A 26,568-nucleotide genomic window follows, 5' to 3' on the forward strand; every position below is an offset into this window, starting at 1 on the left:
TTATTTATTTATTTGAGAGAGAGCAAGAGAGCACAAGCAGGGGAAGTGGCAGTGGGAGGAGGAGAATACAAGGCTCAATCCCAGGACCCTGGGATCATGACCTGAGGCAAAGGCAGACATTTAACTCACTGAGCCACCCAGGCACTCCCATATCTTAATCATTTTAACTAGAATAAAAATTTGGGGTAAATCCCAAAGAAACTCAGGGACCTTGTTTTCTTTATTTGTGTCATGAAAGGGTTGAATCAGAAAAACTTTACTGTCTCTTTGTAATCCCACAGCTTTCACAGAACTAAAACTTTCTTACCTATTCATCTGAATCTCCACTGAATGCTTTATATTGGTTCGTGCTAAAATAGCATGCTATCAACACATCGAAGAATGAAAAACACAGACCAGCAGAATCATAGTACGAATTTAATCTCAAGGACTTAGATCCAGCACACAATAACTAGAACAAAATAAATCTAGTGGTTTTATCTTACTTAAGAGGGTATTCCAGGGATACCTGGGTGGCGCAGTGGCTGAGCGTCTGCCTTTGGCTCAGGTCGTGATCCTGGGATCCGGGATTGAGTCCTACATCGGGCTCCCTGCATGGAGTCTGCTTCTCCCTCTGCCTGTGTCTCTGCCTCTCTCTCTCTGTGTCTCTCTCATGAATAAAAAAATCTTTTAAGAAAAAAAAAAAAAAAAAGAAAGTATTCCAATCTAGGAATACACTTACTCACTGACAGCAACTATAGTGAGGCAGAAACATGATCTAGGTCAGTGACAAGAGCTGCTCCAAATGTCTCAACTATGACTTCCTGGGACTGTGTATTTGCCACCTGCCCTCCCCTCCCAAAAACCCTGTCCCTGGGGAAGGCACCCTCATTAGGAAGATGAATGTTCCTTTCGATTTTCAGTTAATCCATATTTCCATGGCTGATATGACCTAAAACTGAAAGTGTCTGCCTGCCAACTTGAACCTAGAAATAATGAGATATCACAGAAGAAACACTGAAATGACAAGAGCGATACATCCGCAGCCTAGAAGCCAAGGACTAATCATTCACTGCCATTCAGTTTCACATTTCTCATGATCCACGTTCCCAGGCACTGGTTTATTATTCACAAAGCAGAATAAACAATTAACTACAAAAAAATCACACATATCACATATCCGTGGCATGAAAGAAATGCAGGGCTTGAGAGAAACCAGAGTGGGTAAAAAATTGTGTCTTGCCACTACTTAGTTCTTTATCATACTTGGGTTATTGAAAGTAGAGCTTAAAACAAGCCAATATTCAGGCTGCTGCTGGTATCAAGAAATTACATATAGGCCAATTCATGGCATTAGGGTTAGGCTTTTCTCCTTAGTCATTATTTATATTAAAAACAATGAAAAGAGCCAACACTATAATGTTTACCATATGGCAGACACGGTCCTAAATGCTTCATGGCAAGTAACTCATTCAACCCTCTCCAAAACTTTCTGAGGTGGATACTATTCTTACTTCATTTAACAGAAGAAACTGCAGCTCAGAAGAACTGAGTTACTTGTTCAAGGTCACACAGCTAGTTAGAGGCAGTGCCAGTATTTGAACCCAGGCAATGAGGCTCTGGAGTCTGCACGCAGAACTACTATGCAGAAGTGCCCACAATATAAGGTACACATTATTGTCCCTTTGCTGAGCCCTCCATGATTCCCAGTGCTCACAACTGTACTCCTACCCAGCGGTCACTCTCAACCAATGACCTCCCCTCTTCTTCAGGGGGAATACATGGGCTCCTTGGGTGTGGCTGATCCATGCCAATTATCCTCTTTTAATAAAATTGTCCAAATTCTCCCCATTCTCTCAAAACAAATGCTCCAGGGCTCTAAATCCCACCCTCTCTTGCTGCCTCAGGAACCCCACTCTAAGACCTCTTCTATCCTTCATCTTTGATCTCTTTTGTCTCTTCTCCATCAACCTGTGAACATGTTCAAGTATACTATCTGCAAAATAAAACACCAAACCTTCCTACGATCTTCAACCACTTTTCATTCCATAATTTTGGCCACTACCTCACTCTGTGACCCTGGATAACTTGCTCACCCTCTCTACTAGGCTTCAATTTCTGCATCTAAATAATGAGGGCCCTGGACCAGGTCTCTATGGTACTCTGAACTCCCCAATGTTCCATGGCTCTTAATGCAGAGTTAGAGTTTTTCGAACAAGTTTAGTTTCTTCACTGTCCCCTGAAGCCTCAAAGTTAATTTTCTTCTAAGACTGCCAAGCTGTTCCTGTAGCAAGCAATGCTCCCTCCTCCTATTTTCCGTTCATTTCCCAAACTTTGATTTCCCTTTATAAGTTAGCTTGAACCTCACCTGCTCCTGATCTTTAACTCGTATAGCACCTCAGTTAGGGACCATGATTTAGCAGTCTCCATCAATAGTGCCCTTTCTTTCCTACTACTGTCCTGCATATCTTTGTTCCTGCACTTAGACTAAGCTCTCAGCAAGCAGGTACTTTGTCACCTTTTTCTGTAACCTCTAAGAAACCTCACACTGAGTAGGTCTGCAACAGTAGCTCAGCAATGCTTGTTGGCTGAGGGGTCACCCAGGAACCAATAAAGAAACTAGTGGTCAGTGTGCATTACAAGGCTCTCTGGGAAGGAAGGCTACCTCTATCTTCTACTCCTCTCTCAGACACACCAATTTGTAAGACAGACTTTTCACTCAAGAACATCATCCAAATTTAGGAACAGGAAAGCTTAGCTAGCTCCCTGATTTTCTTTTATCTGAATCAGAACAGTTCTAGCCATGTTTCCCTTTGATCCAAACTTAAAGTGACTGCAGGCCTGTAACTTTATGAGTCTCTGGTTGATCCAGGTTCTACACTTCCACTAATACATATTCTCCAAGGTTATTAAGTTCCTTACTTTTCAACACATACAGCATTATGTTACTTCCTCACACTTGCAACCAAATTTCCAGGAAACATCTGGAATAATATTAGAGAGTTGGTGTTATATCAAAACTACATCCTCTGCTTTATTCATTTGGAAGTGACTAATTTCAGCCTTGAGGTTGGAAGTGAGCACAGATGGATGTGTATGTTTGAAGCGTTTGCTAGCATTTACCAACAGAGATGCCAAGTCACCAATAAAAACCTTAAAACAGTGCTCATCTCCTTCACCTTAGGAGAACTACCAAGGTACCACATACTATGAGTACTGTTCTCTGATCTGTAATAATCCCGGGTAACTACTGATCGCTAAAGTGAATCCCAAAGTTCCTCAAACAATTTTAACTCTGTTCAATTTAAATCTGTTAAATGGCTCTCAATCCTGGTTACATGTCATCTAGAGCACTTTCATAAATACCAAAGCCTAGCTTCCTCCCTTCCCATTCACCACTCTTCAAAGATTTTTATCTAACTGGTTTAGAGTGAGACCCATACATCAGTAACTTTTTTTTTTTTTTTTTAATTTATGATAGTCACAGAGAGAGAGAGAGAGGCAGAGACACAGGCAGAGGGAGAAGCAGGCTCCATGCACCGGGAGCCTGACGTGGGATTCGATCCCGGGTCTCCAGGATTGCACCCTGGGCCAAAGGCAGGCGCCAAACTGCTGCGCCACCCAGGGATCCCCATCAGTTACTTTTTAAAAGCACTTCACTATGCTGATAAATTAAGGTATTGTTATTTCAGGTATGACAGTAGCATTACAGCTGTATTTGGGGAAAGCCTTTCTTGGTGGAAAAACTGATGAAATTCAAATAAGGTCTCCACTTAGTTAATAGTGTGGTACTGTGTTAATTTCCTAATTTTGATCATCATATTAAGGTTCTGTAAAATGCTCACTTTAGAGGAAGATGTGTGAGGGGTACACAGAACTCTTTAGATTATTTTTGTGACTTTTCTCTAATTCACATTTTAAAAAGTTTTTAAAAAGAGTCCTTTATCTTTAAAGATACATACTTAGGGGCGCCTGGGGGGCTCAGCTAGTTAAGCTTCAGTATCAGACTCTTAATTTTGGCTCTCGTCATGATGTCAGGGTCATGAGATTGAGCTCCCCATGGAGCCTGCTTAAGATTCTCCCCCCCCCCCAAAAAAGATTCTCTCTCCCTCTCCCTGCACCCCCATGGGGCTTGTGAGCTCTCTCTCTCTCTCAAAAAAATATATATATACTTAAATATTTCTGAATGAAATTATATGCCTGAGATTTACTGCAAAATAGATCAGTTGGAGAGGTGGCAGGGAGTGAGTGTGGATATAAATGAAACAAGACCTTACACAAATCAATGCCTGTAGTGAGTAGCTGGGCAATGAATACACGAAGGTTCACAATATTTGTCTACTTCATTGTGTGTGTGTGCATGTAAAAATTTTTGTCATATATACTGGAGGTAAAAATTCCCAGGTAATTCTAACACACATTTAGGGCTAAGAAATCCTGCTCGAGAATCTTGGAAATGAGGTATAATAAGAGCTCTATCTGGTATAACACACTACTAAATACCTGCTCTTTGACGCTGAGCTAGTCATTTAATCTTTCTGTATTATTATACTTTCCTAAACTACAAAACAATAGAAATGGACTAAAGGATCTTTCAAAAAGAAAATGAGAAGCATTATGAAATAGATTTACTGTTCTAAAATCTTCTAAGAGTTAACATCACAGTTAATTTCTAGCACAATAATCAAAAATGATAAGGTCTTGTGTCTGCAAGAGCAATTCCCAAATAATGTTCTAAAAAACACTACTTCGGGGATCCCTGGGTGGCTCAGCGGTTTAGCGCCTGCCTTTGGCATAGGGCGTGATCCTGGAGCCCCAGGATCGAGTCCCACGTCAGGCTCCCGGCATAGAGCCTGCCTCTCCTTTGCCTGTGTCTCTGCCTCTCTTTTTCTCTATGTCTATCATAAATAAATAAAATCTTTAAAAAATAATAAAAAAATAAAAATACTACTTCTATAAGATATTACCTACAATAAAGGTTCTTAGGTCAAATAAGTTTGGTACCGGTTTTCTTTATTGTAAGATTCCTAAGAACTTTAAATTTAATTACTTTATTTTTAAAATATTTTATTTATTTATTCATGAGAGAAACAGAGAGAGGCAGAGGGAGAAGCAGACTCCCCGCTGAGCAGGGAGCCTGATACGGGGCTCAGTCTCAGGGCCCTGGGATCATGCCCTGAGCCAAAGGCAAGTACTCAACCACTGAGCCACCCAGGCGCCCCAATCTAAGAACTTTTAAGATAATAAGCATCGTGGGATGCCTGGGTGGCTCAGCGGTTGAGCATCTGACTTTGACTCAGGACGTGATCCCAGAGTCCTGGGATCGAGTCCCACATCGGGCTTCCGGAATGGAGCCTGCTTCTCCCTCTGCCTCTCTGTGTCTCTCATGAATAAATAAATAAAATCTTAAAAAAAAAAGATAATATGCTTTGTGACTTTCCAAGGGTGGTGATGGAATATGCAAAAAGATTGACCTTCTTCACATGGGACTAGTTTTGTAGAATTTATTGCGTAAAACAGTGCTCTAGACCAGTGGTTCCCAAATCCCAGGTAATGGAGAATAGATTCAGTATCATTTGGTAAGCTTATTAAAATAATGATTGACAGACCACATTCTAGACCTAGTGGGAGAGGAAAACTCAGCATTAAAACAAACAAATAAAAAACTCAAGAGGTTTTGATACATAGTCACATTTGGGATTTAAATCTCTGTAGAACATAACATAGTAAAGTAAGTTTGTAATGTTTGAAAGGCCACAACAATGCCAACCAATATGAAATAATAATTTGGAATGCTCTTCCAAATAAAAGTATTTAAGCCATGAAAGAAGCATATATGTATACATTTCATGAAAGGTAAGTAGTAAAATATTTAAGGTGTTGTCAAACTTAAATGTATCAATATAACTAGCAGCAACTTTATAATCTCAAGGATTTACTACATCTGCTATTAACTGTTAATGAATCTGCAGTGATGCTCAACCCTTTACTTGTGTATTTCCTCATATTCACCTTCTCACGCTGACTCAATGACCAGGACTATTTTGTTAAACAACTCTAGGAGGTGCCATTAACATAAGTGATTTCTCCAAGACAGAACTCCTGGCCTTTTCTTTATATGATACTACTTCAAAGCATCAGGAATCTCAATCCCTTCTTTATTGAAAACTTTGGAAAATGTATGTACTATACCCTAGTGCTCACAGAGCTGTGCCATGCAGCAGCCCAGTCAATGATATATTTCAGTGTTTGACAGAAGTACCTTTTTTTTTTTTTATTAATAATTACTAAACATTTGTACCATGCACTTTAGTTTTCTAAGTACTTTCACAGGAATTATCTTGCACCTTCCCTCAGAAAAACCTTGTGGGCTAAATAGGTATAATTGTTTCCATTCAACCAGTAAAAATCACTTAGCTTTTCATGTCCTCATACTGTGAAAAAATAATTGAAAAAGATAGCAAGGTTCCTGCTCTCAAACAACTGATACTCTATTGGGAAACAAAATATATATTACACATAGGAAACAGCTAAGTCCATTCAAAGATACAATGTTAGCTAGAGCAGATTAGTATGGCAGGACTTTACATACTAACTAAAACATATTAGTAACTTAATGTTCAATCAACCTTTGGGATAGGTTACTACTGTTTTTCAGATGAGCAAACTGAGACCAGGAGAAGTAACTTATCCAAGCAAATATGTGGTGAACCAGGATTCAAATTCCATGGAGCTGGACTACTCCTTTTCATCCTTAGATTTTACTGATAGGAAAGACAATCTATCAAGGCAATGGGGACAGATGTCAAGACTAAACCAGAAAATGACTACTTCCTATAAAGCTTGGATCACTGGCTCTACTGCCCAGTAGAAAAGGACTCGGGAGTCAGAAGAAATCACAAAAATGAGCTGGTGATGTTATTTTCCCACACTACATTACCTCTTTGATTCGTTTAACCAAAGCATTCTGATCAAAGGCAACGGCCTCTGCACACTGATGAAGGTGATCCTGATATCGCAGGCAGAGCTGTAACACCTGCTGAGAATCCAGTTTCTCCAATTTGGTATTTGTTGGGGAAGTCTGGCCACTCAATAGCCCTTCAAAACAGAAAAAATATAAATAAATAAAATGGAAGTTACTGTGGAAAAAACTTGTTTTATAAGTAACTTAATCACTGAAGACAAGGTAGGAGACTAAAATTTAACCCTGTATCTTTTGTTATATGCTAATGAAAATTATAGCAACTATCATTTATGGAGCATCTATTATATACCAAACGCTCGGCAAAGTGTTTCATATGCAATAATTCGGTACTCATATTTGCCCTGGAAAGTAAGGTAGGATTAGTCCCGTTTCATAGATAAGAAACTCAAGACACAGAGAGATTAAGTAACTTTCCTAATGTCACACAGTGACTAGTAAATGGTTTCTCCAGAATACAGATCCTGACCTTATGACGCTATTTCAAGGTATTAGGAATATAAATCCCTTCTTGAATTAAAACTGGAAGATGTATTTACTTAATTTTTTGTAATAATTACATTGATTATCTGACTTTATTTTATTTTTAAAGATTTTATTTATTTGAGAGAGAGAGAGAGAGAGAGAGAGAGCCAGAGAGATCACAAAGGGAGAGGGAGAAGCCGACTCATTGCCAAGCAGGGAGTCTGATGCTGGGCTCAATCCCAGGACCCTGGGATTGTGACCCGAGCCGAAGGCAGATACTTAACCAATTGAGTACCCAGGCACCCCTGACTGTCTGACTTTAAAACAAAGACTATAGCCAGAGGCAAGGCAGGGCATTACATAATGACAAAGGGATCAATCTAAAAAGAGGCTATAACAATTATAAATACTGATGCACCCAACAACACTGGAGCACCTGGACACATGAAGCAAAAATTAACAAGCATAAGGAAGAAGCTGAAGAGTAGGGGACTTTAATATCACGCTTACATCAATGAATAAATTATTCAGACAAAAAAAAATCAATGGCTTGGGACAACACACTCCATCTAACTGATCCAACAGCTACACGGAGAGCATTCCATACAAAGATGGCAGAACACACATTCTTTCCAAGTGTGTATGAAGCTTTCTCCAGGATGGAGCATATATTAGGCCATAAAATAAGTCTTAATAAATTTAAGAAGACTGAAATCTTATCAAACTTCTTCTCCAACCACAATAGTATGAAACTAGAAATCAATTATGTGAAAAGAACTGGAAAAAATACAAACATATGGAGGCTAAATAACATGCCACTGAACAGTCAGTGAGTCAATGAATAAATAAAAGAGGAAATAAAAAAATACATGGAGGCAAATGAAATGAAATGGTCCAAAATCTTTGGGATACAGCGAAAGCAGTTCTAAGAGAGAAGCTTACAGTGAAATAGGCCTACTTCAAAAATCAAGACAAATCTCAAACAATCTAACCTCACATCAAAAGGAATTAGAAAAAGAACAAAGCCCAAAGTTAGTAAAAGGAAGCAAAGAATAAAGATTAGAGTGAAAGAAAAAAAAGATTAGAGTGGAAATAAATAGATTAAAAAACAAGAAAAAAGATCAATGAAACTGAGAGCTGATTCTTTGAAAAGATAAACAAATTGATAAACCTTTGGCCAGACTCATCAAGAAAAGGAGAGAAGACTCAAAATCAGAAATGAAGGAGAAGAACTAGCAACTGACATCACAAAAATATAAAAAAATTATAAGAGACTACAATGAAAGCTTACATGCCAACAAATTTGGACAACCTAGGAGAAATGGATAAATTCCTAGACACATACAATCTTCCAAAACTGAATAAGGAAAAATAGAAAATTTGAACAAACCAATTACCTGGTATAAAACCGAATCAGTGGTAAAAACAACACAACAACAACTCCTTTCCAATCCAAGTCCAGGACCAGATGGCTTTACAGATGATTGTACCAAATATTTTAAAGAGAGTTAAAATCTATTCTTCTCAAACTACTGAAAAAAAAAAAAAAAAAACAGAAGAGGAAGGAAAACTTCTAAATTCATTCTTCAAGGCCAGTATTACCATTACCAAAACCAAAGATCCTACCAAAAAAAAAAAAAACAACAGGCCAATATTGCTAATGAACAGAGATACAAAAAATCCTCGACAAGATATTAACAAACCAAATTCAACAATACATTAAAAGATCATTCACCACAATCAAGTGAGGTTTACTTCACAGATACAAGAGTGGTTCAATATTCATAAATCAACCAATGTGATACATATTAATAAGAGAAATGATAGAAACCATAAGCTGCTTAGAACTAATCAATGAGGGGCACCTGGGTGGCTTGGTAGGTTAAGCATGTGCATTTGGCTCAGGTCATGATCCCAAGGTCCTGCGATCAAGCCCCACCATCAGCCTCCCCTGCTCAGGGGGTAGTTTGCATCTCCTTCTCCTCTCTGCCCCTCTTCCCTGCTTGTGCACTTTCTCTCTCAAATAAATAAATAAAATATTTAAAAAAAGAATAAATGACTCCAACAAAGCTGCAGGTTATAAAGTTAATATGCAGAAACCTATTGTACTTCTATACACTTACAATGAAGTATCAGGAAGAGAAATTTTTTAAAGAATGAAATACCTAGGAATAAACTTAACCAAGGAGGTGAAAGACCTAAATTCTGAAAACTGTACGACATTGACAAAATAAACTGAAGATGACTCAAATGGAAATATATACCACATGCACAGATTGGAAAAATCAGTAGTGTTAAAATGATCATACTTTCCAAAGCAAATCCACAGATTCAGTGCAATCCCTATCAAAATACCAATAGCATTTTTCATGGAACTAGCACAAATAATCCTAAAATTTGTATGGAACCCCATAAGACCTGAAATATCCAAAGGAATCTTCAAAAATAAGAACAAATCACAACCTCATACTTCAAGATATACTACAAAGCTATAGTGATCAAAATGATGTCGTACTGACATAAAAACAAACCAATGGGACAGGATAGAGAGCCCAGAAACACACCCACACTTATTTGATCAATTAATCTACAAAAGAAGAATCAAGAATATACAATGAGGAAAAGACCGTCTTTTCAATAAGTGGTGCTGGGAAAACTGGACAGCGACATGCAAAAGAATGAAGCTGGACCACTGTTTTATCACCATACACAAAAGTAAGCTCAAAATGGATGAAAGACCTAAATGCGCAACCTGAAACCAAAAAAGAAAACATAGTTATCTCTTGGATATCAGCCTTACAACATATTTATGGATATTTCTCCTCAGGCAAGGGAAAGAAAAGCAAAAATAATCTATTGAGACTATATCAAAATAAAAGGCTTTTGCACAGCAAAAAACAAAAACAAAGTCCATCAACAAAACAAAAAGGCAACCTAGTGAATGGAAGAAGATATCTGCAAATGATATATCTGAGAAGGAGCTAATATCCAAGAAAGATATTGGAACTTAGACAACACCAAAAAAACCCATCAATTTGATTTAACAATGGGCAAAGGACCTGAATAGACATTTTTCCAAAGAATACAGATGGCTCATAGACACATGGAAAAGATGCTCAACATCATTAATCATAAGAGAAATGCAAATGCAAATCAAAACCACAATGATGGGCAGCCCCGGTGGTGCAGCGGTTTAGCGCCGCCTGCAGCCCGGGGTGTGATCCTGGAGACCCAGGATGGAGTCCCACATCGGGCTTCCTGCATGGAGCCTGCTTCTCCCTCTGCCTGTGTCTCTGCCTCTCTCTCGCTCTCTCTGAATGAATAAATAAATAAATCTTTAAACAAACAAAACCACAATGAGATTATCACCTTGCACAACTCAGAATGACTAGTATTAAAAAGACAAGAAACATGAAGTGTTGGCGAGGATGTAGAGAAAAGGGTAGTCTCATGGGTCGTAGTAGGAATGTAAACAGGTACGACCACTGTGTAAAACACTTTGGAGGTTCCTCAAAATATTAAAAATAGAAATACCATATGATCCAGTAATTCCACTACTGAAAAATTTCCCAAAGTTAATGAAAACACTAATTTGAAAAGATATATGTACCCTTATGTTTACTGCAGCATCACTCATGATAGCCAAATTATGGAAGCAGCCCAAATGTCCATCAATAGTTGAATAGATAAAGAGGATGTATACATCTAGAAGGCACATGCGTGCACACACGTGTACACTCATGGGAATATTAGTCCTAAAAAGAGAATGGAATCTTGCCATTTGTGACAACATGGATGGACCCACAGGGTATAATGCTAAGTGAAGTAATTCAGACAGAGGAAGACAACATGGTTTCACTTACATGTGGAATCTAAGAAACAAAGGAGACACATATATACAGAGAACTGGTGGTTGCCAGAGGGGACATGGGTAGGGAATAAAATAGGTGAAGGCGATCAAGAGGCACACATTTCCAATTATAAAATAAATAAGTCATGGAGATCAAAAGTAGAGAGTAGGAAATATAGTCAATAATATTGTAATAATGTTGTATGGTGACAGATGGTGACTACACTTTTCATAGTGAGCTCTGAGTAATGTATAGAATTGTGGAATAACTATGTTGTACATCTGAAACTAATACAACATTGTATGTCAACCCTACTTCAATAACAATTTTTTTGAATGGTTGAAAAACTGAGAAACAGAAATAAAATGTAAAGGAGCATGTTAGGAGGATACGCAAAAATGAAAAAAGCTGAAAAAGCAAATAGAATGTCAGCTAACGCACCAGAAACCCCTGTTCTTTGTTTTCTTCCAACATCAGTTTTGTCACACAACCATTAAATTCCTTACATTTTATAGGATATTGTATTTTCAAAGCCTCTCATATAAACTTATTTTTCTTTAAGGTATGGTAGACCAAGATAATAAGTATTTATGTAAAAAAAAAATCAATTGAAGAGGCTAAATGACTTGTTTATATAGTCACATAGTAAAGTGTTGACTAGACCTCAAACGTACCAACTTTTGGCTAAGTACTTTCTGCCAAGCCAAAGATTCACAAATTTTTTGGTATTAGAACTCCTTTACCCTTTCAAAAATTATTGAAGACCCTAAAAAATTTTTGTTTATGTGGTTTATATCAATATTCACCTATTTAAACTCAGAAAATTCTTATTATTTTAAAATAACAATAATAATCTTATTACATGTTAACATAAGTAACATTTTAAAAGAAGCAACTATAGTATCCAAAACAAAAAAGTGGGAAGAGTGGCATGGTTTAAATTTTATAGTTTTCTCAATGTCTGGCTTAACAAAATAGTTGGATTCTCTTATCTGCTTCTGCATTTAACATGTTGATTTTACAACATGTAGCTTCCAGAAAACTCCACTGTACATTTGTAAGAGATGAGAGTAATTAGCAAATGTGTAAGTATTATTGTGAAAATAGTTTTGTCCTCAGGAAATCCCTAGCAGGGTCCTAGGGATCTCAGGGGTCACTCTATCACACTTTGAGAACCACTATGCTAGGCCACACTGTTTCATACCAGAGCCAATGACACAGCATTAGGGACACCAAAATAAATATGACAATGAGGCACATGCTGGGCAATATCAGGATAAACCCACCCACAGCAAAGCTGGTCTTAGGAACTCCTTCCCATTCCTGTGCCCAACCATGAATGTCAAACCTTCACTGACTTCCAAGATACTAGAACTTAAATCAGTCTTTTCCCAGTCCCCTCACCCACACTTCAACAGGCTGTATGGTGGGCTACCCAGCTGGGCTATCCCAGAGAATCTGGAAGGAAACAGCAGTCAGTGTTCTCAGCTCTTCATCTTGCCTGACAGTGCTGGGTTGCTCTGTTCCCCCACATTCCACCATCAGCACCTGGTCCCTGAGGAGTTCCACTGCTAATCCCAGCACAGTAGAGTACCAGTTCCTCTAGCTGAACTGGCCTCCACTAGTAGCTCTTGGTGAAGCTGCTACTTGCAGAAATGGGGATTTAGTTTTTTAATTGAAATTTTTATTGAGATCCTATATACAGGATCTTGTGTACCCTCTTACTCAATTTCCTCCAGAGGTAACATCTTGCAAACCTACAATACAATACCACAACTGGGATACTGACAGTAATACAATCAACTGATCTTATTCAGATGTCCCATTTTACTTGTACTCATATGTGTGTGTGTGTGTGTGTGTGTGTGCGCGTGTGTGTATGAGCATTCATGAGCATGCACACCTGTGTACAATAGTGGTCAACCACAGTCCAGAAAGAGATGATACTCCTGACATATTGCCAAAAGGTCAGTAGTAGCCCAACAGTATATAACAATGCCTACATCATTTGCCTCACTTCATCTCCTCACGTAGGCATTTTATCATTTCATGTCCTCACAAAAAAGGGTGAGTATAGTACACTAAGGCATTTGGAGACAGAGAGCACACATTCATGTAGCTTTTATTACTGTATATTGTTATAATTGTTCTATTTTATTATTAGTTATTATTATTAATCCCTTACTGTGCCTAGTTTATAAGTTAGCTTTTATAATAGGTATGTACATACAGGAAAAAACCTAGTATATATAAGGTTCAGTACTATTCAATTTCAAGCATCCACTGAGGGTCTTGGAATGTATCCCCCACAGATAAAGATGTCTACTATACTTAGTACTATATATTTAGTCAGATCCTGAGCTGTGCCATCACCACAAAGATTTGTGTTGCTTTTTAGAACCACATCTACCTCTCTCTCATTCCCTTCCCCATCCTTAATCTCTGGCAACCACTAATCTGTTCACCATTTTTAAAATTTTGTCATTTCAAAAATGTTTTATAAATGGGATAATATGTAACCTTTGGGGATTGACTTTTTTCACCCAACATAATACATGAGAAATTCATTGAAATTGTTGCATATATCAATAATTTGTTCCTTCTCATTTCTAAGTAGTATTCCATGGTATGTATGTACCAGAGTTTGTAGCTATCCATCTACTGAAGGGCATTTGGATTGTTTCCAGGTTGGGGGCTGTTAAAAACAGAGCTGCCGTGAATAGTGCTGCCCAGGTTTTTGTATGAACAATTTTCATTTATCTGAGATAAATGCCCCAGGACTACAGTTGCTTAATCACATTAAATATGTGATTAACATATTTAATTTTATAATAAAATGCCAAAAAGTTTTCAACAACTACAGTTGTTTAATCACATTAAATATGTGATTAACATATTTAATTTTATAAGAAAATGCCAAAAAGTTTTCTGGAGTGCCTGAAATCAAGAAATGGGGGATTTTTTCAGGTCACTAAAATCTCCTAACAAAATTATAAGGACCACCCTAAAACTGACAAAGATACAGTCCCAGGAACAGACCTATGGAAGAAGGTACCGAAAGCTATTTGCTGTGAATCCAAGAAGGAGGAACAGAGTGAAGAGGCACTATGGAAAGAATGGATGATTTTGTGCTCTCAAAACTGGGCTAGGATAATACAAAGGCCATGTGGAAAATTCAGCAGTTTAAAACTCAAGGTTTCACATGGCAAAAACCCACCATAAGCTTAGGAAAAGAGGGATCCCTGGGTGGCGCAGCGGTTTGGCGCCTGCCTTTGGCCCAGGGCGCGATCCTGGAGACCCGGGATCGAATCCCACATCGGGCTCCCGGTGCATGGAGCCTGCTTCTCCCTCTGCCTGTGTCTCTGCCTCTCTCTCTATCTCTCTGTGACTATCATAAATAAATAAAAAAAAAAAAAAAAAAAAAAAAAGGCCCTGGGAAAAATGTCTGCAACTCCTATCACAAAGAGCAAACTTCCTATTATATAAAGAGCTCCTAGAAATTGGCAAGTAACAAATCAGCAAAAGAAAGATGGACAAAGGGTATGAATAGGCATCTCATAGAAAAAGAAGTATCAATGCTTCAGCTATAAGAAAAGATGTACAACCTTATTCATCATAAGCAAAAAAGAAAGCATCACTGCAAGGCCATTTTCACTGATCACACTGGTAAAAATAAAAAGTATGATAAGAACTCCATCGATGGAACTATGAAGAAACAGGCATGGCTGATTAGTGTGTAAGTCAGGAACACTCTCACAGAGGGGAATTTGGCACAGATCTCAAAATTACAAATCCATAAAGCCTTTGATGCAGCAATTTTACTACTAGGAGTTTACACATAAATGAGCACACATGGTAAATTTTGTATAAGGCATATATAAGATTATTTGTTGCAACAGTGACTGTCATGGTAAAATATGAGCAAACACTGCCAATAGGGAGCTTGTTAATTAAATCAAGGTATATCAATAAATATGATATGACCAGAGAAAACAATAAAGGAGCTCCGTATGCACTCACACAGAAAAGTCTCCAGAAGATTTTAGGTAATGACTCTTGCCTAGGCTGCCAGCATGCCATCTAAACTGAGGAAGACCTGGAAAGTTTGCGATCATGTGAGCCAGTGCCATGGCCACATGGGCAAGTGGGGGAAGCACCCAGGAGGGTGGAGTAAGCAAACATCATTCAGGTTACTGTGGGAAAGTTGGCATGAGGTATTCCTAGCACCGAGGAAAGAGAGCTTCTGCGCAACTGTCAACCTTGATAAACCAAGGACCTTGGTCAGTGAGCAGACATGGGTAAATGCTGCCAAAAACAAGCCTGGAGCTGCTCCTATCACTGATGTGTGATCAGGCTACCACAAAATTCTGGGGAAGGAAAAGCTCTCAAAGCAGTCTGTCACTGTGAAGGTCAAAGTCTTCAGCAGAAGAGCTGAGAAGATGAGGGGAGGGTACTGTGTCCTGGTAGCTTGAAACCACATGGAGGGAGGTTCATTAAATGCTAATAAGTGCTTTAAAATAAAGGTATTAAGGGCAGCCCAGGTGGCTCGGAGGTTTAGTGCCGCCTTCAGCCTAGGTCCTGATCCTGGAGACCCAGGATCAAGTCCCGTGTTGGGCTCCCTGCGTGGAGCCTGCTTCTCCTGCCTGTGTCTCTGCCTTTCTCTCTCTCTCTGTGTCTCTCATGAATAAATAAAATCTTTTTTAAAAAGGTATTGAGTAAAAAAAATAAAAAATAAAAATAAAAAAAATAAAAAGATATTGAGTAATAAAAGAAGGTATATAGGATAGTGTATCGAATAGACTACCATTGTGTAAAAAATGGGGGTATACAAGTAAATAAAAATATATTTTCACATTTGCTTACATTTGCATAAAAAATTCTGGAATGACGAGAGTTAGAAAGATGGAGAGCAAGGGTAAAGAGTACACTTCTAACATTTTTTTTTAACCATATGAATGTATTTTCCTTCCAAAAACTTTTAAGTAAATCACTCATTCTAATAAAATGTGGCCCAGGTCTTTCTCATTCTGTAAGTAACAGCTTTTTGGGCAGTTCTCCTCTTCCCTTGTATCCCCAACTCCATAAGACAAAACCAGTTCATCATCTTTCATTCTCGCCAAGGTTTACACAGCTGAATATACCTTAAAGCAATATCTTCTCCAAGGCAATGAAAAGCTTCATAACAAACTGGGAGCTGGTAGGAGAGAGAGACCATATTTTACTTATCTACTTACCTCTTATGTCTAACATATAGCACCTGGTATATAAATAGTTCTCAAATTAGGTTAGGAGGATGCATTCTACTGTTGAAATTCCAAGCAAAGAGTGAGCTGAGGAAGATTTTAGGGAGAAAAAGCCTCCTCAGGGTCCCTACTCTGTGTACTCCACATATACTTAAGAGTAAGGCCTGGTCTCAGCCTGAATCCGCTCTTCTAAAGTGAATGAGGAAGACTCCCAGTGCCTGAGGAGACTACTGGGAGCAGTGCATATTAAAGAACAGAGAAAAGTTAAGGCTGGCTCAAGCTTCCAGAAGGGCTGAAAGGCCGAAGCAGAGGACCCATAACCCAGCTGTGGCTCACAAAACAAAACCTTTACTCTTCCTCTTTAAAAAATAAGAAAAATGGGAAAAGAGATTTTAAGAAAGCTGCCAAGTCTCAAAGGCACACTTATGTGGTTCAAATTAAGTTGCAGCCAATATCAAAGTCAAAGAAATTATACTTTATTTTTTTTATAAATTAATTTTTTATTGGTGTTCAATTTACCAACATACAGAATAACACCCAGTGCTCATCCCGTCAAGTGCCCCCCTCAGTGCCTGTCACTCAGTCACCTCCACCCCCCACCCACCTCCCTTTCCACCACCCCTTGTTTGTTTCCCAGTGTTAGGAGTCTCTCATGTTCTGTCTCCCTCTCTGATATTTCCCACTCATTTTCTCTCCTTTCCCCTTTATTCCCTTTCACTATTTTTTTATATTCCCCAAATGAATGAGACCATATAATGTTTGTCCTTCTCCGACTTACTTCACTCAGCATAATACCCTCCAGTTCCATCCACATTGAAGCAAATGGTGGGTATTTGTCATTTCTAATGGCTGAGTAATATTCCATTGTATACATAGACCACATCTTTATCCATTCATCTTTCTTTTTTTTTTAAAAAAGACTTCATTTATTTATTCATGATAGTCACACAGAGAGAGAGAGAGGCAGAGACACAGGCAGAGGGAGAAGCAGGCTCCATGCAGGGAGCCTGACATGGGATTGGATCCCGGGTCTCCAGGATCGTGCCCTGGGCCAAAGGCAGGCGCCAAACCGCTGCGCCACCCAGGGATCCCTCCATTCATTTTTCGATGGACACCGAGTCTCCTTCCACAGTTTGGCTATTGTGGACATTGCTGCTAGAAACATCGGGGTGCAGGTGTCCCGGCGTTTCATTGCATCTGAATCTTTGGGGTAAATCCCCAACAGTGCAATTGCTGGGTCGTAGGGCAGGTCTATTTTTAACTCTTTGAGGAACCTCCACACAGTTTTCCAGAGTGGCTGCACCAGTTCACATTCCCACCAACAGTGTAAGAGGGTTCCCTTTTCTCCACATCCTCTCCAACATTTGTTGTTTCCTGCCTTGTTAATTTTCCCCATTCTCACTGGGGTGAGGTGGTATCTCATTGTGGTTTTGATTTGTATTTCCCTGATGGCCAGTGATGCAGAGCATTTTCTCATGTGCATGTTGGCCATGTCTATGTCTTCCTCTGTGAGATTTCTCTTCATGTCTTTTGCCCATTTCATGATTGGATTGTTTGTTTCTTTGGTGTTGAGTTTAAGAAGTTCTTTATAAATCTTGGAAACTAGCCCTTTATCTGATACGTCATTTGCAAATATCTTCTCCCATTCTGTAGGTTGTCTTTTAGTTTTGTTGACTGTATCCTTTGCTGTGCAAAAGCTTCTTATGTTGATGAAGTCCCAATAGTTCATTTTTGCTTTTGTTTCTTTTGCCTTCGTGGATGTATCTTGCAAGAAGTTACTGTGGCCAAGTTCAAAAAGGGTGTTGCCTGTGTTCTCTAGGATTCTGATGGAATCTTGTCTCACATTTAGATCTTTCATCCATTTTGAGTTTATCTTTGTGTATGGTGAAAGAGAGTGGTCTAGTTTCAAAATTAATATTGTGAAAATGTCAATGTTACCCAGGGCAATTTACACGTTTAATGCAATCCCTATCAAAATACCATGGACTTTCTTCAGAGAGTTAGAACAAATTATTTTAAGATTTGTGTGGAATCAGAAAAGACCCCGAATAGCCAGGGGAATTTTAAAAAAGAAAACCACATCTGGGGGCATCACAATGCCAGATTTCAGGTTGTACTACAAAGCTGTGGTCATCAAGACAGTGTGGTACTGGCACAAAAACAGACACATGGATCAATGGAACAGAATAGAGAACCCAGAAGTGGACCCTGAACTTTATGGTCAACTAATATTCGATAAAGGAGGAAAGACTATCCATTGGAAGAAAGACAGTCTCTTCAATAAATGGTGCTGGGAAAATTGGACATCCACATGCAGAAGAAATTATACTTTAAATCACCCTTATAAATTATAATTGTACCCCCCCCCCAATCATCCAAAGGCCAAGCTGAGAAAGATGAGGGTCTATTATCATAATGTGCTTTTTTTTGTTACATGAGTCTCCGAAAATCTACCATAAATCTTGCAGCAGATCCCAAAAGGAGAAAAGGGTCGGGGGGTGGGGGGAAAGGAGAAGAAGACAACAACAACGATGATGAGAGGCTACTTTTTCTACTCCCGAAGCTATAAAGCTGTGGCAACAGGGGCCAGTTCTACAGGGGGTAAGTAAAGATTTCCCATCACTCTCAAGTGTCAGGAACCCATTTCCCCCCTCCCTTTTTAAAAAACATTTTATTTATTTATTCATGAGAGACACACAGAGAGAGGCAGAGACATAGAGGGAGAAGCAGGCTTCCCGAGGGGAGACCCATGAGGGACTCCATCCCAGAACCCCGGGATCACAGGGCTGAGCCAAAGACAGATGCTCAACTGCTGCCTGCTGAGCCACCAGCTTCCCTGCCCCCCGCCCCCACATTTCCCTCATTTTGATAACAGAACCATTCCTACTATCTTCTGATAGAAGGAGGACAGAGAACAGAAAGCTGAGTAAATTTAGAGATGGTCAATTTTATCATTTGTAGGCGGCCACAAACTGCCAGCCCTTCAAACTATTTTCATTCTGAATGCACATTAAAGTTTTTTAAAGACTGGGTGTTTTCAGTGAGCAGCATACTCCCGTGCTCTCTCAAACCCTATCATGTCCTACTGCCTTATGGCCAACCCAATGACCTCATTCACATTCGCTGTCTGGCCTCTGAGAACCTCTAGGGTTACACCTCTGTTTTAATTCTTACCTACCAACGCTAATAAGAACCTAAAACTCTTAGGTAATAGAGCATGAACCATATATTATCTTGAAGTTATTTTTTTGCACAGTTTTTTTTTAAGATTTTATTTATTTATTCACAAGACACACAGAAAGAGACAGGCAGAGACACAGGCAGAAGGAGAAGCAGGCTCCATGCAGGGAGCCCGATGTGGGACTTGATCCCAGGACTCTGGGATCACGGGCACCCTTAGCCAAAAGCAGACACTCCACCACTGAGTCACCCAGACATCCCTTTTTTTTGCACAGTTTTATAAATGTTCTTCATGGTTAAGATATTTTCTTTTCTTTTTTTACTTTTTATTATATAAACTTTCAGACCTATAGAAAAGAATTATATATATATACCCAAATATTTACCATCTAGATTCAACAACTAATGTTTTATTCTACTTCGTCCTTCATTTTTTCTTTTCCTGAGTCATTAAAAAAATTATAGCTATCATGACACTTCAGTCCTAATAGTCTATTCTTCTACAAATTTATGATTAACTTTCATGTTAAAATTTACAAATTATGTCTTCTTACCATGCAAGACAACAGGCTCATTACCCTCAGTTTCCTAATTCTTCTTTAGCTTTAAAACCGTGATGCACATAAAGTAGATATATTTACTGAGTTAAAAACCTGATCTAATAGATTCCATATTTGCAAGCTGTAAATACTGGCGGCATATTTTAAGGCCCTATTAGACCCTTGTTGAAACTACTTGTTTATACAGGAATGGAGAGTGGCTCCAGGAAATGAATGAGGACCAAGACTGATCATTACACAGAGCCAGCAAACTGCTATCTGTACCTACACCTCTTTGTGTAAAGTGTGGATTGGAAAAATCATCAGGATTAAAAATTTGGGAAACATTTTGCTGAACATTCTTTTTCTTTCTGCAATACCAGGTAGGAAAAAAAGTTTTTCTAAAGTATAGTACAGAACCATATAGGTATTAACCTAGGCTATTATCAAACTGAATTCCTTAACTTGTAAAGGCTTAACCGCTTCCAAGACTAAAAATGAGTATTATGAGTAGCAAGGCCTCTATTTGAGAAACAGTATCATAAGTTCCATTTCCTGCTACAGAATCCTGAAATCTATGTAAGTCTGAATAACATTTTGTAAAGGTATAATTAAGTAACAAATTATAAAAAAAGAAATCCCTCTCCCCAAACCAATAGTGTTTTTTGCTCTATTGGTTATGGTCTATTTCAAAGACAGAAACACATAAGTCATCTGTATTAATATAAACTCTAGTTCTCAAAAATTCTCTTTTAAAGAAAAAAAAGGTCTAAAAATATCAGTTGAACTTGGACAGGATCTTATGATGTATATTGGTGATCAATTCCTTTGAGGTATTTAGAAAAAGAGTGCCCTCGATGACTGGTTCCTTTGAAAATTTAACCTCCATTCAGTCTCCTCAGAGGAGCACCAATCTCATCCAAGAGAAGAACCCATCCAGATAGGCTATCATCATAGTTTTGGTTAAATTATGAGGCATAAGAGATCACAAGTGCAAACAAGCCTGCAACGATAGGCCAACCCACCACAATATTTGGTGTGGATAGAAACAACCTCCTGACAGCTTCCAATAACTACCAGAGGGCCAATAAAGAACTTTTCATTGACGTAGTGCTATAGATTGAATGTTGTATTCCCCCCGCCCCCACGAATTCATATGTTGACTCTTAATCACTAATGTGAAAGTAAGAGACAGGGACTTTAGGAGGTGATTGGGTCAAGAGGATGGAGCCCTCATGAATGGGATTAGTGCCCTTCTAAGAGACCCCAAAGGGCTCACTTGCCCTTTCCACCATGTGAGGACACAACAAAAACATGGCTATCCATGAACAAGAAAGCAGGCCCCCACCAGACACTGAATCTACCAGCATCTTGACTTTGCAATTCCCAGTCTCTAGAACTATGACAATTAAATTTCTAAGACAGGAAGCTTAGTCCCTGAAAAAAGCCAAATTCAGCCCTATTATTACTGGCTGTGTGATTTGGATGGTTCACTTTAGATATCTGAGCCTTAGTTTTCTCATATATAAACCTGGAATAATAGCCACTTCCCTTTTACAGTTTGCCCAGCATACAATAGGATCTTGATAAATATCTGCTCCTTTTACTCTTGCCTTACTTAAGACTCAAAGAGGTAGAGGGGCACTTCAGGGCACTTTGATTTATGGCACCAAAGATACAAAAGTAGAGGATGTTATAAGGTGATCAGTACCTACAGATAAGACATCTCAATGTCTTCAAGAAATCCTATCCATTTTAAGAACTTAATTTAAGCTTTTCACAATTTTCTTCCATTTTTTCTCCCAAAGAATGAAATAAAATGTTCAACTCATCATCATCCTTCAACAATTTTCAGATTCAAAGGCTTGATTTCTGGTTAAATTTAGGCTAGGGAAGAGAGAGGCAGCATGATTAAAAAAAAAAAAAAAAAAAAAAAAGCTTTGGAGTCAGGTAGACCTGAGAATTTGAATCCAGAGATAGTCATTTTTTACTACCTATGTGATTTAAGAGTAGGAAATTAACTTCTTTGAACTTGAACAGATTATCTATAAATTTAATACTATCTACATTAAAGGAGCACTATGAGAATTATAGTTATGTGTATATAAGTTATGCATAGCATAGTATCTGGCACAGAATAGGAACCCAATTCATGTTAATTTCTTCACTGTCCCCAACTCTCCAACTACCAGCTGTTGCCATAGTCAAATTAGCAGGTTACAAAAATCTGGCCAAATGACTGGCCAACCCTACTATACTACAAGTATTTGCTAGGACCTCTTTCTATATGCCACCAGCACTGCAGGAAATCATAAAGAAGTCATCCCATTCCTCAAGCAGATTACCAGAAGCAGCAGGAGTCAAACACAATGCAGCTGTGAATAAAAGCTAAAATCAAAAAGAACAAAAAGTTCCAAAACCCAATTCATAAATGGGCAGAGGACATAGCAGACATTTCTCCAAAGAAGATACACAAGTGTCACTTAGCACATCAAAGATGTTCAGCATCACTCATCATTAGGGAAATGCAAAAGAGAACCACAATGAGATACCACTTAACCATCAGGATGGCTATTATCCAAACAACAGAAAATAATAAGTATTGGTGAGGATACGGAGAAATTGGAACCCTTGTACACTGGTGAGAGAATATACAATAGTGTTGAAATGACAAGAAAGAAAATAAATATTATATCAATTTAGTTGATAGAGCAGTGGCAGGGTCTGAGAAGACTGATTTCAATTTTGAAAGTTTTACTGAGAGTAAAATACTATCATCAAACAGCCTACGTGCTACAAAGAAATTGTTTGTGAAAGGAACAATTAGTCAATGCAGCAAAGTATTGTTTTCTTATTTTAAGAAATGGCCACAGCTACCCCAATATTCAGCAACTACTCCCCTGATCAGTCAGCAGCCATCATCAACAAGGCAAGACCCTCCATCATCAAAAAGATTATGATTTGCTGAAAGCTCAATTAGCATTTCTTAGCAAAAAGATATTTTTAAATTAAGGTATGTACATGGGTTATTTTTAGACTTAATGCTATTGGACACTTAATAACTACAGTACAGTGTAAATAGAACTTTTATATGCATTGAGAAACCAAAAATTTCTTGCTTTACTGCAATATTCAGTTTCCTGCAGTAGTCTGAAACTGAACCCACAATATCTCTGAGGTTTGCCTGTATGTGGCAAACTGTCCTTCAAAACTGTGAAAGAAATTAAGACATTCCCCGATAAACAAAAGCTGAGGGAGTTCATTACCACTAGACTTGTTCCATAATAAATGCTAAAGACAGTCCTGTAGGTAGAAATGAAAGGACATTTGATAGTAACTTTGAGCTGTATGAATAAAGATTTCAGTAAAGGTATAAATACAGGCAGCTATAAAAGCTGGCATTATTATAACAATTGTAACTCCACCTTTTGTTTTCTACATGATTTAAGAAATTAATACATTTTTAGAAATTATTAGTTTATGTTTTTGGACAATGTATAAAGATGTAATATTGTGATAGCAACATCTGAAAGGGGCGAACATGGAGCAGGAAAGGAACAGTTTCTTTAGTTACTGAATTGACATTAATTTGACATGAATTCAGGTTAGACTGTTATAACTTTGGTGTGTTAAATATAATCCCCATGGTAATTTCAAATAAAATAGTTACAGAATATATTAAAAAAATGAGAAAGGAATTTAAACATTTTGCTACAAAAAAATAAATTCAACCCAAAAAAAGACAGAATGCAGTAAATGAAGGACCAAAAAGGCTATAAGGCATAAAGGAAACAAAAACAAAATCTGAGAAGTCCCTCTTCCTTAGTAATTACTTTAAATATAGATGGAATAAACTGTTTTATCAAAAGATATGGATTGGCACTAAGAATTTGTAAAAAGTGTGGTCTAACTATATGATAACTATAAAAGACTCAGTTTATATCCAAAGACACAAATAGGCTGAATGTGAAAGGATGGTAAAAGGTATTCCATCCATATAGCAACCAAAAGAAAGCAGGAATGGTTATACTAGTTCAGAAAAAATAGACTTTAAATCAAAAAAGGTTGTAAGAGATGAAGAAAGACATTATATATTAATAAAAAGCTCAATACAGCAAGAAGGCATAACAACTGTAAGACATTTACACACCTCATCACAGACCATCAAAATATATTAAGCAAAAATGAGCAGAACTGGAGAAATATATGATTCTACAATAATAGTTGGAGATTTCAAGACCCCATTCTCAATACAGAACCACCAGACAAAAGATAACAAGGAAACCAAGAACTTAAACAACATGGTAAACCAATTAGATCTATCAGACATATACAGAATGTTCTACCTAAAAACAATAGAACACATATTATTTGCAAGTGTACATGGGACATTTCTCAGGACAGATCATTTGTTAGGCCATAAATTTTCAATACATTTTAAAAGATAAATATAATACAAAATATCTTCTCTAACTACAAAAGAATGAAGTCAGAAATCAATAACAAAAGGAAAACTGAAAAATTCAGAAGCCTGTGGAAATTAAACATACTCTTAAGCAACCAATGGATCAAAGGAAAAAATCACAAGGGAAATTTAAAAATACTTAGAGATGAATGAAACCTAAAATACAATAAACCAAAACTTAAAGGATGCAGCAAAGCAGCACTATGAGGAAAATTTATAGCTCTAAACACTTATATTCTTAAAAAAGGCTCTCAAATCAATAAGCTAACATTACAACTTACAGAATTATTAAAAGAATAAACCAAATGCAAATTAGCAGAAGGAAACAGTAATGATTATAACAAAGATAAACAAAATCTCTTAGAGAACAGAAAAAAAGAAAATAGACAAAACCAAAAGTTGATTCCTTAAAAAGAATAACAAAGTGACAAAACTTTAGCTAGATGAAACTAAGAAAAATGAGAGAAGGCTCAAATTATTGAAATCAGAAACAAAAGTGGTGATATTACTACTGAATCTACAGAAATAGAAAAGTGTAAGAGAGTAGTATGAGCAATTGCACAACAACAAATTGGTAGCCTAGATGCAATGGACAAATTCCTAGAAATATGAAAGCTATCAAGACTATCATAAAGAAATTGAAAGTAGGAATACACCTCTAAATAGTAAGGAAATTGAATCAGTAATTAAAAAAAAAACTCTCAACAGCAGCAAAAATGTCTTAGACCTGATGGCTTCAGCTTCACTTAGCAAACAGAATCCAACAGCATATTAAAAGGATTATATATCATGACCAAGTGGAATTTATTCCTAGAATGCAAAGATAGTTCAACATCAGAAATTGATTGTTGTAATACACATTAACAGAACAAAGGAAAAAAGCTACATGATAATTTCAATTGATACAGAAAGAATATTTGACAAAATTCAACACTCTTTCATGATGAAAAAACACCCAAAAAATAAGGACAGAAGGAAGCTAATAAAAGCCATATATAAAAAACCCACAGCAAAATATGTTCAATGTTGAACCAAAAGCTTCTCCTCTAAGATCAGGAACAAGGCAAGGATGCCCACTTTCACTATTTCTAGTCAACATAGTACTAGAACTTCTAGCTAGAGCAAACAGACAAGAAAAAAGTAAAAAAACAACATCCAAATTGGAAAGGAAGAAGTAAAATTATCTCTTTGCAGATGATTTTATATGCAAAAAATCATAAAAATTCCACAAAAATTTTTAGAATGAATTCAGCAAAGTAGCAAAATACAGTTAACATACAAAAGTCAGTTACAATGAAAACTCCAAAATACTACTGAAAGAAACTGAAGATGACAAAAATAAATGGAAAGAGAACTCCTGTTTCATAAATTGGAAGATTTAATACTGGAATTTTTAAATTTTATTTTTATATATTCAAGTATAATTAACATACAGTATTATATTTGTTTCAGGTAAATTAAAAAATTCTATACATTTCTCAGTGCTCAAGAAAAGTGTTCTCTTAATCCCCTTTATCTATTTTACCCATTCCCTCACTTATCCCCCATCTGGCAACCACGAGTTTGTTGTCTGTATTTAAGAGTCTGGCTTTTTGCCTATTTTTTGTTTCTTAAATTCCTTTAAGTTCCTTAAATTCCCTATGAGTGAAATCATATGATATTTGTCTTTATGTCTCTGAGCATTATAACCTCTAAGGTCCATCCATGTTGTTGTAGATGGTGAGATTTCATTATTTTTTATGACTAATATTCCTGTGTGTGTCTCTTCATCTATGAATGGACACTTCAATATCTAGGCTACTATAAATAATGCTGCAATAAACATGGGGGGTACATATATCTTTTCAAATTAGTGTTTTTGTTT

At 37.5% G+C, this 26,568-nt stretch overlaps 1 protein-coding gene across 4 annotated transcripts in view; it reads right to left on the reverse strand.

Moving 5' to 3' along the window:
- The window catches only part of BORCS5 (BLOC-1 related complex subunit 5), a 94,669-nt gene that overhangs the window by 18,706 nt on the left and 49,395 nt on the right, over nt 1-26,568 (reverse strand). For all 4 annotated transcript variants that reach the window (XM_025995210.2, XM_025995209.2, XM_025995211.2 and 1 more), the window contains exon 3: nt 6,920-7,077. In XM_025995210.2, the coding sequence (XP_025850995.1) occupies nt 6,920-7,077 (158 nt within the window). The remainder of the gene's footprint in view (nt 1-6,919; nt 7,078-26,568) is intronic.

This window comes from Vulpes vulpes, chromosome 8 (assembly GCF_048418805.1).
Source record: "Vulpes vulpes isolate BD-2025 chromosome 8, VulVul3, whole genome shotgun sequence".
NCBI classification, from domain to species: domain Eukaryota; kingdom Metazoa; phylum Chordata; class Mammalia; order Carnivora; family Canidae; genus Vulpes; species Vulpes vulpes.